The 15037-nt window shown below is 36.4% G+C and overlaps 1 protein-coding gene across 4 annotated transcripts in view; it reads left to right on the forward strand.

The window, feature by feature from the left end:
- The window catches only part of LOC127882460 (uncharacterized), a 60724-nt gene extending 45987 nt beyond the window's left edge, over nucleotides 1-14737 (forward strand). For all 4 annotated transcript variants that reach the window (XM_052431100.1, XM_052431099.1, XM_052431101.1 and 1 more), the window contains 9 exons: nucleotides 443-486; nucleotides 1565-1583; nucleotides 3737-3824; nucleotides 4090-4293; nucleotides 6361-6495; nucleotides 7194-7767; nucleotides 9118-9915; nucleotides 10312-10367; nucleotides 11983-14737. In XM_052431100.1, the coding sequence (XP_052287060.1) occupies nucleotides 443-486; nucleotides 1565-1583; nucleotides 3737-3824; nucleotides 4090-4293; nucleotides 6361-6495; nucleotides 7194-7767; nucleotides 9118-9915; nucleotides 10312-10367; nucleotides 11983-12038 (1974 nt within the window). In that variant the 3' untranslated portion in view covers nucleotides 12039-14737. The remainder of the gene's footprint in view (nucleotides 1-442; nucleotides 487-1564; nucleotides 1584-3736; nucleotides 3825-4089; nucleotides 4294-6360; nucleotides 6496-7193; nucleotides 7768-9117; nucleotides 9916-10311; nucleotides 10368-11982) is intronic.
- The last annotated feature ends 300 nt before the right edge of the window (nucleotides 14738-15037 follow it).

The following is a 15037-nucleotide window of genomic DNA, read 5'->3' on the forward strand; positions in this document are numbered from 1 at the left end:
TTGACACATTTGTATACCCATAGAAAGTTACATTTAATTGAAGACCATTCTTACTAGATTAAAGTTGTAAAGGCTTCATTGCCAACCCTTAGATACTAATGAGCAGCAAACAGCATTAAACCTGAACAGACTGTGAGTTAACGCGCAGGCTGTTCTGGTTTTATGCTGGTTGCAAAAGCCATTTTCACTTTGCTTCTCATGGGGTAAAGGCTCAATATGTGATTTGTGGAATGTGAACTTCTCCTGATTGTCCAAAATTAATGACTATGACTGTTTGAGTCAAAGTTTCCAAAACTGCTTACTATGACTGTTTGAGACAATGCTTAGTAAATGACACTCTTTGCTAAATTATGTCTAGTACTCTGACAAATAACATGATTTGTTTGCCAGTTGTATTCTGCATGCAAGTGATCTATTATGTAAGGATACTGGCTTGTTTCAGGTATTCACCAAAGATCTGCCTGTCATTGATGTCCAAAAACTGAAGTGAGTGTTTTCTGTGTTGTAGCTCTTAAATAAATTACCATGCCGTATTACTTAAATTTATTTTCCCCTTTTGAAAGGTTAGATATATTAAACTGGTAGGAGTCAACCCATGCTTGAATTTTTATGTCCCCCACTATAGTAGTGGGGGACATATTGTTTTTGCCCTGTCTGTTGGTTGGTTGGTTGGTCTGTTGGTTGGTTTGCGCCAACTTTAACATTTTGCAAAAACTTTTGCTATATTAATTATAGCAACTTGATATTTGGCATGCATGTGTATCTCATGGAGCTGCACATTTTGAGTGGTGATGGTCAAGGTCATCCTTCAAGGTCAGAGGTCAAATATATGTGGCCAAAATTGCTCATTTTATGAATACTTTTGCAATATTGAAGATAGCAACTTGATATTTGGCATGCATGTGTATCTCACGGAGCTGCACATTTTGAGTGATGAAAGGTCAAGGTCAAGGTCATCCTTCAAGGTCAGAGGTCAAATATATGTGGCCCAGATCGCTTATTTTATGAATACTTTTGCAATATTGAAGATAGCAACTTGATATTTGGCATGCATGTGTAACTTATGGAGCTGCACATTTTGAGTGGTGAAAGGTAGAGGTCATCCTTCAAGGTCAGAGGTCAAATATATGTGGCCCAAATCGCTTATTTTATGAATACTTTTGCAATATTGAAGATAGCAACTTGATATTTGGCATGCATGTGTATCTCATGGAGCTGCACATTTTGAGTGGTGAAAGGTCAAGGTCAAGGTCATCCTTCTAGTTCCATTTGCTACACTCCACTGCGCCTCCTTCAACTCTTCATTTTGTAGGTGATTTTTGTTTAACAAATCAGAATAAAATTAATATATCCAACTACTGTGTACACTGTGAAGGTTTCGAGATAGCAGATTAAAATGAGTCATTGCCCTTTGTTTAAAATAACTTGTGAGAGCTTCTAAGCACAATCACAAATTCTTATTGTGCACTGTCTGCGACAGCTTTTTGTTCTATTTGCATTTTCATGAACTAATCATCCATACTTGGCCATTGTATGCATGACATGGTGATTCTTTTTGTTGCAGGGAAAAATATAATGGAAAAGTAAGTATGCATACAGTAGAAATGTTTACCCAGATGTTGATATTAAAATGTTAATTGTGCACACTAATTGTTACTATAGTTAACAACAAAGAAATCTTATAAAAATAGATATGCTTAAATATATTGTGATGGCACTTTAATGCAGCATATCTATTACTAGTATAACTATAATTTATAAATAATTATGAAATAATAATCAGTGCTATATCTTTCATTTTTAACCAGGTTTTTCGAAGAAAAAAACTGGTTATTAGATTGGCGAATCTGGGCTGGCGGGCGGATGGATGGAACAAGCTTTGCCGGGCCATAACTCTTTCGTTTATTGTCAGATTTTAAAATCATTTGGCACATTTGTTCACCAACATTAGACGGTGTGTCGCGCGAAAGAATTACTTCGATATCTCCAAGGTCAAGGTCACAATTTGAGTTTGAAGGTCAAACATGGCCATAAATGAGCTTGTCCGGGCCATAACTTTGTCGTTCATTGTCAGATTTTAAAAACATTTGGCACATTTGTTCACCATCATTAGACGGTGTGTCGCGCAAAAGAATTACGTCGATATCTCCGAGGTCAAGGTCACAATTTGAGTTTGAAGGTCGAAAATGGCCATTAATGAGCTTGTCTGGGCCATTACTATGTCATTCATTGTGACATTTTAAAATCATTTGGCACATTTGTTCACCATTATTGGACGGTGTGTTGCACGAAAGAATTACGTCAATATCTCCAAGGTCAAGGTCGCCACAACTAAAAATAGATTGATTTTGAAACAACTATGTAACTATGAAAGGATGATAACTCAAGAATATTGATTTTGAAACAACCATGTAACTATGAAAGGATGATAACTCAAGAACGCTTAGGCCTAGGATCATGAATCTTCATAGGTACATTGATCATGACTGGAAGATGACCCCTATTGATTTTCAGGTCACTAAGTTAAAGGTCAAGGTCACAGTGACTTGAAATAGTAAAATGGTTTCCGGATAACTCAAGAACGCTTAGGCCTAGGATCATGAAACTTCACAGGTACATTGATCATGACTGGCAGATGACCCCTATTGATTTTAAGGTCACTAGGTCAAAGGTCAAGGTCACAGTAACTGGAAATAGTAAAATGGTTTTCGGATAATAACTCAAGAATGCTTACGCCTAGGATCATGAAACTTCATAGGTACATTGATCATGACTGGCAGATGACCCCTATTGATTTTCAGGTCACTAGGTCAAAGGTCAAGTCACAGTGACTCGAAACAGTAAAATGGATTCCCGATGATAACTCAAGAACGCTTACACCTAGGATTATAAAACTTCATAGGAACATTGATCATGACTGACAGATGACCCCTATTGATTTTCAGGTCAAAGGTCAAGGTCACAGTGACTCAAAACAGTAAAATGGTTTCCAGATGATAACTCAAGAATGCTTACATCTAGGATCATGAAACTTCAAAGGAACTTTGATCACGATTGGCAGATGACCCCTATCGATTTTCAGGTCACTAGGTCAAAGGTCAAGGTCACAGTGACTCGAAACAGTAAAATGGTTTCCCCATGATGACTTAAGAATGCTTACGCCTAGGATCATGAAACTTCATAGGTAAATTGATCAGGACTGGCAGATGACCTGTATCAATTTTCAGGTTACTAGGTTAAAGGTCAAGGTCACAGTGACTCGAAACAGTAAAACAGTTTCCGGATGATAACTAAAGAATAATTAGGCCTAGGATCATGAAACTTCATTGGTACATTGATCATAACTGGCAGATGACCCCTATTGATTTTCAGGTCACTAGGTCAAAGGTCAAGGTCACAGTGACAAAAAATGTATTCACACAATGGATTCCACTACAACTGACAGCCCATATGGGGGGCATGCATGTTTTACAAACAGCCCTTGTTTTCTAATTGAAATAAAGGTCAATTTTACACAAGGGGACTAACAATACACATTTTGAATTGTCTCCCTTTATCAGAATTTTTTTCAACTGAAAACCTGGTTTTGTGACAATTTTGTCCCTTGTTTAGGCATAGTCTGTTTCTAAATACTATTTTATCCTAACCATTTTACTGATAAATCTATGCTTATTGAATAATTCAATTTACAGCAGATATGATTGAAATGCCCTGCAATTTTCTAATATTTGCACAGGAACCTACACGGTCGGACATTCTGTGGGAACAAGCAGTAGCTGACCCTGAGAAATTTGAGTTTTTCACACTTGTGGAGAAAGAATGTGGTAGGTGGCGGACGTATAGAATAAACTTTTATCACTATGTTGCAATATTTAAGCTAACTTGCCTCAAAGGTTCACCAAGTGTGTCCAGTTTAATTGTGAATGTTATTCTTGCCTTAACCAGCTCCACCAGTTGGCCATCTGACATCTAGGCAACCAGCTCCCTGTAGAGTCTTTAGTAAAAGTTCTTGCAGACAATTTTCACATTAATTTACTTCATTTGATCCAGTGTTCAATGGCTGAAATGACTTTGTTGTCTTTATTGCAGAGGAAGATTTTATCCTGCTCGGAATGAGAATTGTCAGCATTCCACAATACCTGGACGTCAAAAATCCGGCCATGAAAATATGCCCGATGTGTAAGTTAGTGAACAAGTGTCAGTGCAAGGGACCGCGAGAGGTGGACCAGAAGACCATGGACGTATTCAACAAAATGGGGCTTTTTGATCGGCTAATGATCCTCGATGCAAAAGGTTAATAAATAGTGAAATAAGACAGAGATGTTTCTTGGATGAACTGCTCCAAAAAAAATCCAAAATTGTTAAGATTTGTTAGCTTAACTAAATAATTCAAGCTGTGATACTCACCTGAATGTCTGCATTGAGGTCTATGCAAAGCACTGGTTAAGGTAAATATCTCCATATCAATATTTCTAATACTAATTTGAATCGGCACAAATGTGTTTGGGGTCAATGTTTGAGATCACTGGCCAAGTTCCATAAATCTTACCTGCAAGTAAGCATAATTTTACCTCTTGCGTACTTGCAAATTAAGGGTTAATATTTAAAGGCAAGAGCGCTATATCTCTGTCTCTTAACAGATATTAAAATAAAAACTTAACGCATGTGTGTTGAGGGTTTTTATGAATACTCACTGACCAAGATTTTTAACTCTGAACAGTTAAAATATGGATAAGGTTTGAGATGTGCATCATGATCAAGACATATCTCTGTAACCACTACATATACTGAAACTAAATACATGTTTGCATGATCAACATGGGAGGTCATTGACCAAGGCCCATAACTCTGACTTGCAATCTAGCAGAATTATTCCCTGTTTGTACTTTTTGTAATTTTCAGGTTAATGCCTTATATAAATGTCAACATGTAATACAGATTTCTTTAAACGTATCATATATGTTCAGCTTCTGTATAAACAGTCACTGACAAAGAACCATTACTGTTACTGACCGTTTAACAGGATTATGCTACCATAAGTAAATATTAGTTGAAATTCATGTTTAAATTTGCATCCAACAAGTGCCACCAGATCACCATAGGAGGTCATTGGCCAAGGCCTTCAACTCAGAAGGTCCAACTAGATGGTCTTCACACAAACAACGTTTTTGTTTGCTCCAGTTGCTGCTTAGTCTGTTTATGCTTATTTCGATGGAATCGATTTTATGTTGGTCTGAAACTAATTTCAATGATAATCGTTTCCATCCTACTCAATGTCTGTCCATCCTTTCATATGTCACACATTTTCTTTCTGTGTTGAGGTCTTACTATCCTATTTTGATATGTAACATCCCTGAAGTAGCAGCAACCTTGTAGGGTGGACATTATCATATTGTCCATTTGATCTGGGACAGTAGGGTGGACATTATCATATTGACCATGTGATCTGGGACAGTAGGGTGGACATTATCATATTGCCCATTTGATCTGGGACAGTAGGGTGGACATTATCATATTGTCCATGTGATCTGGGACAGTGCGTTTTAAGGTAGTTATTGCTCCTTGAAAAAAAACTTTTATACACAACATCTCAAACACTGAAGCTGCTAAAACTATATATTTGGTAATCCTAATCATGACACTTGTACTCGTAGTCAAGTATTACTGCTCCAATTATTGTTTAAGGAGTTATTGCCCTTTGACTAATAACAAAGTTTTACATGTCACTCTGAGATCTAAGAAACAACTGATTCAAATTTGATGACATGTGCGATTTGGAAGGTCATTTAGTCAGTGATTTTATACTTCTTGATATTAATTTGAATCATAAATGTTTTCCATGTGAGGTCTTTGACACGAGGACACTAATGATCCAAATGAAACCATACTTGAAGCATAGACTGAACATGCACACTATGTCACAGCATTCCACTCCAAGCCAGGTCCATCACATTTTTCTGGTCTTTTAATCTTCTAAAGAGCAATTGCCTCAACTTCTTGTTACAATGCTCTCAATTAACCTATAGATTTACAAAGCACATAATACAGGTCCATCAGTTTCAGGGTTATTCTTACTTTATTTAAAGTAATTTTTTATGAGGGAAAACTAAAAACTCAAACTTAAACTCATCTTGTTACATATTTATTTACATTTTAATAAGTTTAATTTAATGTTGAATCTTGCATAGCAATGTGTTGATTTTGTTTGTTGATACATTTTGCTTAAAACACTCAAATCAACAGGTCTGAACACATGTTGTGTTGATAATTTTTTACCTTTTACCAACTTTTCTCCTTCTCTTAGAGTCAAGATTGTCAAACTATGCATTATAATTTTTTTGAGTTGTTGTGTTGTTACAGGTCTAGAGAACATGATATATTACGAAGATGAAATTGGCCTGGATGAGCTAGATTTGCACTCTTTGAATAGGACACAAGAGCGTACAGGTTTGACCGGACCTGATAAAAAGAAAACTCCTCTTTTTACTGAAGATGGTAAGTACTGACATAAAATATTATTTGCTGTGTAAATGCTGACACTCATGCTTGAATCTCATTAGATTTACTGGTGAGTCTCTTTTTTAGAGACAAAACCAACAACCTTAGAATTATTTATTTGTGCTAGCTCAGTTGGTAGAGTACTGGACTGCAGATCTGAGGATCAAAGGTTTGATCGCTGGCCCGGCCACATCACTTGCGTGTAAGTTTGGTCCTGAAATCCTTTTAACAACCATCCCCTTACCTCTGATTCAATTAAGGCAGTTTTCAGTTATTGGTTGAGTTCAGTGACCATTCTACCCCAATATTTTTATGCCTGCCTGCCTGTCCGTCCGTCCGTCCGCCCGCCGGCCCGCCCGCCTGTCCGTCCGTCCGTCTGTCCGTCTGTCTGTCATTATATGTGTCACAAAACTTTAACCTTGGTCATTACTTTTGCAATATTGAAGATAGCAACTTGATATTTGGCATGCATGTGTATCTCACGGAGCTTCACATTTTAGTCAAGGTTATCCTTCAAGGTCAAAGGTCAAATTTATGGCTTCAAAGCGGCGCATTAGGGGGCATTGTGTTTCTGACAAACACATCTCTTGTTTCAATTTAAATACAATTATTATTACTAAGTGTCATGCTTTTTTTCTAAACATTTGCTGAGCTTGTGCATACTTTTATACAGCAATATGTACCACATATTTTAGATGAAGACAGCTGGAGAGAGCAGGTTAAAGTTGTTCAGCCAAATTACACTGTGAAATTTGGAGAATACATGACTTTGGACAGATATTCGCAACTGTACAAAACAAATGGAGCCCGGTACTTTGGTGAACATCTGGAAACCAGCGAGCAACAAACTCTCAAAGAACTGGACAGTGAAATGGACGAATACAAGAACAAATTTGGACAGATTTCATCGAACAAGTTAACTGTTGCCTCAGATAACCAAAATCAGAATAAGGAAGCAAATGTTGCCTGGACAGAATCAACTTCCCCACAATCAGCGTTTAAGAAAGTGCACAGTGTTACCGTGGGGCTGAAAGAGGCAAGTGCCTTCCTTACGGACAACACCATGTTCATTGTAGATCGGCTAGCTGAACCGCTGCGGGAGATAGATCATAATGAGTTGGTCCGTAAGGTGCGCAATAGCAAGGACCCAGGTACATCGTTGAATAAGAAGTTCAAGAACCAGGAATACACAGTGAGCTCACTGCCAATTCTGATGTTTGAGGACAGCCCCAAACCTGAGCATGTCTGGGCAGACATTGGTGTCATAGGGTACGTTACTATTTCATCCTTTCTTTTTATGCTGTGATGCTTTTAATAAGTCTTTTTTCCAGACCCTATCTAATGTCATAGCACTATAACAGTAGGCTTGCATTTTCAAATGCAATTATCACAATATTGGCAGGTATTTTATGACTGAATTCCCTGAAATAAGGGCTCTTTTTATGTGTACACAAATATTTGCCTTTTTGTCATGCATGTTGCAAAAAACATTAGCCGTCCAAAAACTTCATAAAAGTTATGTGGTATTCCAAAAATAAATTTCATACAATTATTCCTCAGGCCTTTGTGGATGGTGAGGGGGGTGCTGATTTTACAGCCATTCTTATGTCAATTTCCCAATGGCAAATGTATCTTTTGTTCCAAATACAGTCCTTACAATCCAAATTTATGGTTTTACTTCCAGAAGTTTGGACATGGAGTAATTCAGTGTTGAAATAAAGAGTTTTCAAGTTGTTATAGCCCATTTCTGCTAAGGTTATGTTAACTTATTGTTATTATGCCCCCCTTTAAAGAAGAGGAGTTATATTGTTTTGTTGATGTTGGTCGGTCTGCCTCTTGGTTTGTCTGTTGGTAGACCACTTAGTTTCTGATCAATAACTTGTGAATGGATTGACCAATTGGCTTGATACTTCCCATGTTCATTAGCCTTTTGAAATTGGGATCACTAGGTCTAAGGTCAAGGTCACTGTCATCCTAAGAGTGAAAGTTGTTTCCAATCAATAACTTGTGAACCAAGGCACCAATTGGCTTGATACTCTCCGTGTGCATTGGCATTGGATAGTTGATAGCTCCTATTGAAATTGGGGTCACTTGGTCTAGGTCAATGTCACTGTCGCACTAAGTGTGAAATCGTTTCCGATCAATAACTTGTCAACTGATTAACCGATTGGCTTGATAATTTTCATATGCATTGGCCCTAGACAGTAGCTGACCCCTATTGAAATTTTGGTCACTAGGTCAAAAATCAAGGTCACTGTCACAGTAAGTGTGAAAATTGTATCACTCAATCAATCAATCAATAACTCATCAATGACCTTGGACAGTAGTTGACCCCTAGTTATAATACTAAAATATTCTCAACCCATGTACTATTACAATGATTTGACAGAAGTGCATAATTCTGTGTCCACTAAAAACTTATGTAAATGGCTAAGTCACACTAAAATGCTAAGATTAACTCTTATGGTCAGTTTTGATGCAATAAATCCTGTGTCAAGGTCCTGTTTTTGGGGATCATTTGTCTGGGACCACGGAGCTCTTTGATAATTATTAAGCTTTCCTCTAGGTTAAAATATGCATTATGTAGTATGTTCTTATATATAAAAATATATATTGTAGAACAAAGTCTTTCCTTTTTACCCATCGCGCCTGCCCTGGACCAACTTGTGACGCACATCGTCCCAGGGGCACTAGAGCTCGCAGAATAGAAGAAAACCCGGACTGTGAGTTCTGTACACGGCGGGTCAGAACAGAAAAAATCATTCATCAGCTGTTACGGCATGGTCTGGATCCGGATTTAGCCAGACACATGTCAGTTTCCATGATGGAAGCAGAGGAAAGAGACATGGATCGATTTAGTCGTCTGAACAGAAACAACAAGGGCAATAAAAAAAGGGGGAAACGGTCAAATTCTCCTCCAACACCAGCTCCCAGTGACACAAAATGTCCGTCTCCACCAAGTAAGGAAGATTTAATGAAGTTTCAGGAACTTCTTGCAGATTTACATAGGCTTCGTGTGGATGAAGCTAAAAAGAAGAGGATGGAAGAAATTGCTTTAGAGAGAGCCCAGAGGAAAGCTCTGGAAGCGGCTGCTATGGATGAAGGGACGGTGTTTCTAAGGGAGTCATTTGTGAATGGGCAGCTTGTCGTGGAGAAAATGGACATGAAAGCAGAGCTAGGACTGTACGATGATGATAGAATAGACGAGAAGGAAGAAACAGGGAAAGCAGTTGAGAATGGGAAGGGTAGACAGGAGGAAGTGGACAAGAATGGTAAGATTTTGCCAGGAGAGAAGAAGAAGAAGCGAAAGAAGGCAGCTCAGAAGGGGATTATTGTTGGAGACAGTCCTAGCTTCAAGCAGTGTGGGAAATGTGGCAAGATGGAACAGAAAAAGAAGCAATTTCAGAAATGCAAAAAGTGAGACTGGATAATTGATATTTTTTATTGTGATTTACGCATAAATGTATGATAAATGTCTAGCAAATAAAAAATATAATAGAGAACTAATATGTTTCCTAAGTCATTAATTATGCAATATATAATTGAATGAAGCATTGCATATGCTTTGAGAACAAAGCTCGTCTGAACAAAATCACTTTGTATTTCTGAAGTCCTAAGATCAATGAATGGTCATACATTGTTGTTTTATTACTGTTGAATTTATCATTACCTGTAATTAGCAATGGGGGTTTAAAACCACAGTACTTATCATTGGAAAAGGAGGCTTTATTTGACTTTCAAAAATAGTACATGTTACGTCATTCTTTACAAACCAATATCCACCATTAATGTGCAATAATTCGTTGCTTTCAGGTGTGTGGATGAAGGGGTGATGGAAGTGAGGTATTACTGCTCCAAGGAATGCCAAGGTAACTTACAAATAGTGTCTGCCTGGAGTTCTGGCATTCCAGGGTTCCCATCCTGCAAGCATTTGCAAGAGCTACTCCTAAGACACAGAGTACTGATTCTGCCCACAAAACCCACAAAAGAGACTCTTGGATAAGCACTAGGCAAATTTAGCAATCAAGCTAAAATACACATGTTTCAACTAAATTTCAACACATTGTAAACAAAACACATGCAAATCTGGAGTGTTTATGCCTCTTTCAAAGCAGTTGCAGTAACAGTTTGAGCAAAATTTCCAGCTCTTACTTTGCCATACATTGATGGATATTGAAATAACAAAGCTCAAATGTTGACCATCATAATTTTTATGACATATTGCATGTAAAACCTGTCTTTCTGCCTCAAAGCTCAAGGTCACACTTGGAGGTCGAAGGTTTACAGTAAAAGAGCTGTAAAATTCTGTCTCAGCCATACATTTTACATGTATTGATGGACTTTAAATTAGCTTAGCATAAATGCAAACCATCATAAGGCGACGTGACAAATTACTGCCATGTATCATCTGTCTCATTACCTCAAAGGTCAACATCACACTTAGGAGTCAAAAGACAAATGTTTTCAAAAACAGCTTGTTTTTTACATAAGTGGATTTTTTAGCAACACATGGAATGTGGGGAAATCCTTGCTCTATGAATGTGGGGAAAGCCTTGCTTTATGGACACATCTTTTTATGCTCCCCAAAAATTTGTTTGGGGGGAGCATATAGTCGCCGCTTCGTCTGTCCGTGCGTGTGTCTATCCGACTGTGCACAATTTTTGTCCAGGCTATTTCTCAGCAATTTATGACCGGAATTCAATTAAACTTTATGGGAAGCTTCACTACCAAGAGGAGATGTGCATATTATCAGCGGGTTCAGGTCGGATGATTTTTCACAGAGTTATGGCCCTTTGAAATTTTCCATTAATTGTACATATAGTGCAATTCTTGTCTCCCGAACTACTAGACGTTTCCTTTTATCTGAATATATAGTGCAATATTTTGACAAAAAAACCTTTGGGGAGCATCACCCGTCTCCGACGGTTTCTTGTTTATTTTAATTATGAAGTATTGTAGAATTTGGAAATTTGTATGAGTGGATTTTCTTGTAATAAAGCCTAAATGCAGTGCCTTTGCATAACTATTGTTTGAAATTTGTTGACATTTTGTGTTTTGGCCAGTGTTGGAGCTTATCAAGATTTGGTATGAAATTATCAACATAAAGGTTGCACAATATTTTGAAGTAAACTCATAATGATATCTCAAAGATTACTCGTTTAGATATTTGCAACCTAGTCACTGTATGCCTATTCCTCTTTGACTCAATCACTCACTCTGTGAAGAATCCATCATTTCTATTCCTGGAAATATTCTGATGGATATCAGACTTTCCGAATATATAAAATCATCTAATAAAGGCTACAGCTGATAGAGTACAGAAATGTCTCTCAAATAAAACAATCCATATGGTCACTATACTGTGACCACAGTGCAATGCCAGTGCATGGGGATGTTATACATTCAGTTACTGGATATTGGCTATGTTTGGGTCAATTTGAGACAATACATACAAGCCGAAGGCCTCACTTATTTGGTTTTCAGTTGAGGACTGGATGCTAAGACACAAGGTGGAGCACAGTGATGGACTTCTGGGATAGATATTTACCTTCACTCAAGGTCAGCTGGTTACCATAGCAACAGTAACCATAGTTACAGTTCTGAGAGTGGGACAACAGCCGAATGATGTTATCCAGAAGTCACAGAAACCAAACGTGGTTTATTTTATGGAACTAGAACTTTTCTTTATTTCATAAAATATGACAGTTATAATTGTAAATATGATATTAATAATTGTTTATTGTTTACTTTTGAACTACAGTCCAAAAGCGATGCGACAAATTGGAATACAACAAAATGACAGGACATTTTGAATAAATTGCATCTGAATTCCCTAAATATTTAACTACAACAAGATGTAATTTAACAATAGCATAAAAAGTTGGGATTCTATAATGTTTAATTTCATCCCTTTGTTAAATTGCAAATTTATGATATTTCTTGATGTTACGGATGGGTTTGCCTTCTTGAATTTTCTCATCCTGTTGTGAAGATGTTCACACTTAACCTAATCGTGGATTTGTTAAACAGTAATACATGTATCTTATGGTCGTCGGTCATTCAGGGTTTCCCTAAGGCCATGATGGCATGTTGCTTCCAAAATCCCTTGTAAATCAGGGTAGGATGACTATTATTTTCCAGAAGTGTCATAAGTGTAAAGCAATAAACCTGAAGGAAGACCCCAATCTGCACATGGATGGCTCCCTTGTTTAATAATAATGGATTAGATGAGGGTTAATGGATTGTCAAAGATAATTGGTTTCAATTCCAGGTTGCAACTGAGACAATTAAGCCAAACAAAGTCAAGTCTCTGTTTAGCATCTGCGGGCGGTAGGTTGTCTGATGGGTGACTGTAAAGACAAAAACATTTCGAAAATGTGAAAAATAAAGTTATAAAAAGTTAAGCTAAGTAGGACCATGTTATATCTGTATAATAAACTATTAACAAACTGTTGACTGCAGATATAACCATAGTAGAAACATTAAATGTCTGTATATTTGTAGATGGATGTATATGTTGATTTAAATTTAACAAGTAATAAAACGATACATAAAAAAAACTAATTGTATGTAAGTTTTATTTGTTCACAGTTAATAATCCAATCAAAACATTTTGAAAGTAAAAATGCTTCATGACTTCTGAGTAGCTATGTTACAAATAACTTAAGCAATCATTCAAAATATGAAAGACACAATACTATAAAAGATGCAACTTTAGGAACAATTTTAAATCTCCCTTGTATCACGTTTTGACTGTAAATGCATTAATCGTAGGCCTATCAATGTATAACATATGATTAAATGAATAAATCAGATTTGTTTGCACACAATTTTGACAATTTGAATTTTCTTTATTGCTGGTATTTCAATATTTATAGGTTATTTGTATGATGATATTTAAACTTTAAAGCATTGCACTGTAGCCCATGATATATGTTTTATAAATGTTTATATTATTGTTTCTTATGGTAAAGGGTTTACTTTTTATGTCCCCCACCACTATAGTGGGGGACAAATTGTTTTTGTTCTGTCTGTTTGTTTGTTTGTTTGTTTGCGCCAACTTTAACATTTGCAATAACTTTTGCAGTATTGAAGATAGCAACTTGATATTTGGCATTCATGTGTATCTAATGGAGCTGCACATTTTGAGTGGTGAAGGGTCAAGGTAATTCTTCAAGGTCAAAGATTAAATATATAGCTTCAAAGCACCGCAAAAGCATGTTTTCTCATGTTTATTATTCGTTTGTTCTTGAACCATAAGCATGTATTTAATGTTTGATCAATTAAGCTTAATGCAGCAGTATTTTTGCCAATATGTTTGTATACATGTATTGAAATTGCACTTAACATTGTAATCATTATGATATTGTTTTTAAGTTCATCATGTACTTCTTATTGGTTTATTGCTCAGAAAATACTTATCTTATTTCAGTAATACACGTACATAAGCAAACTTATTTATTACGAAAAGTTGTTCATTAGTGACACTTGCTTATAACGACATCCTGTGTTATAGAAATTGTTTCTGTCATTTATCTTAGCTTTATAAAGTCCTAGATATTTACATTAATTGTGAATTAAAAAATGAATTAAGCATTAAATTCCTTGACTTGGTAAAGTTTCAAATATCTGATAAGTCTTGGGTACCTGAAGTATACTGTTGTCACATTAAAAAATTTACTCTTGTTTCGTGTGGTTCGTGTAATCAGTGCATTATTTGTTCTTTTGATGAGTGTTTGGTCAGCTGAACAAACATATCATATATTATGTACTTTGTCTTTGGTTGGGGGAGGGGGGGGTGAGTGCTGAGTATTGGTCGCGTTTGTCACTTGACAATTAATTATACAAGGATTTGGCTTCTGAATTTACATTTAAGAATTTTTAATTTGTGGACATGTTCCTTTCAACCCAATAATAAATATAATCAGAATGTAACTCTTGTGCCTGTTTGTCACTGCTCATGACATGTTTACTCTTCATACTTTTTAAAAGTGAATTAAATGAACTATTGGTCAGTATTATCTTTTACTTTAAGACCAGGGTATGTTAATTTGTTATTAATTAATAAGTATTCAAGAAATGTTAGATACAAATGCGTTTTTTTTTGTAGGAAAATATTCTTTGACATCTGATACGCATACTGTATGCAATCTTTGACATTAATTTTTGTGTATTGTACATGGTAGTGTGAGCTTTTGGCAGGGATATTGATAATCAAAATAAAATATTAATAGTAAAACACTATTCTTTTATTTCTGTATGCTCCTCGCTAAAGGGGAAGCATATACTTGCCATTTCCTCCGTCCGTCCAAAGTCCAATTTTTTATTCTTTTGGTTTTGTTAAATGATTTTCCCCATTTATTGGTCCAGCTTACTCGATGTTCGTCGATGCAGCAAGTGAATCCCGCAAGAGATCAGAAGAAGCACATTTTGGTTTACATGCAAATATTGTAAGGTTGTTCTTCTCTAATGATTTTTGATGGAGTTATTGTCTGGATTCAATTAGCGGAATTTTATTAAACTCTTTTGTTAACATGTA

This window comes from Dreissena polymorpha, chromosome 5 (genome assembly GCF_020536995.1).
Source record: "Dreissena polymorpha isolate Duluth1 chromosome 5, UMN_Dpol_1.0, whole genome shotgun sequence".
NCBI lineage: Eukaryota > Metazoa > Mollusca > Bivalvia > Myida > Dreissenidae > Dreissena > Dreissena polymorpha.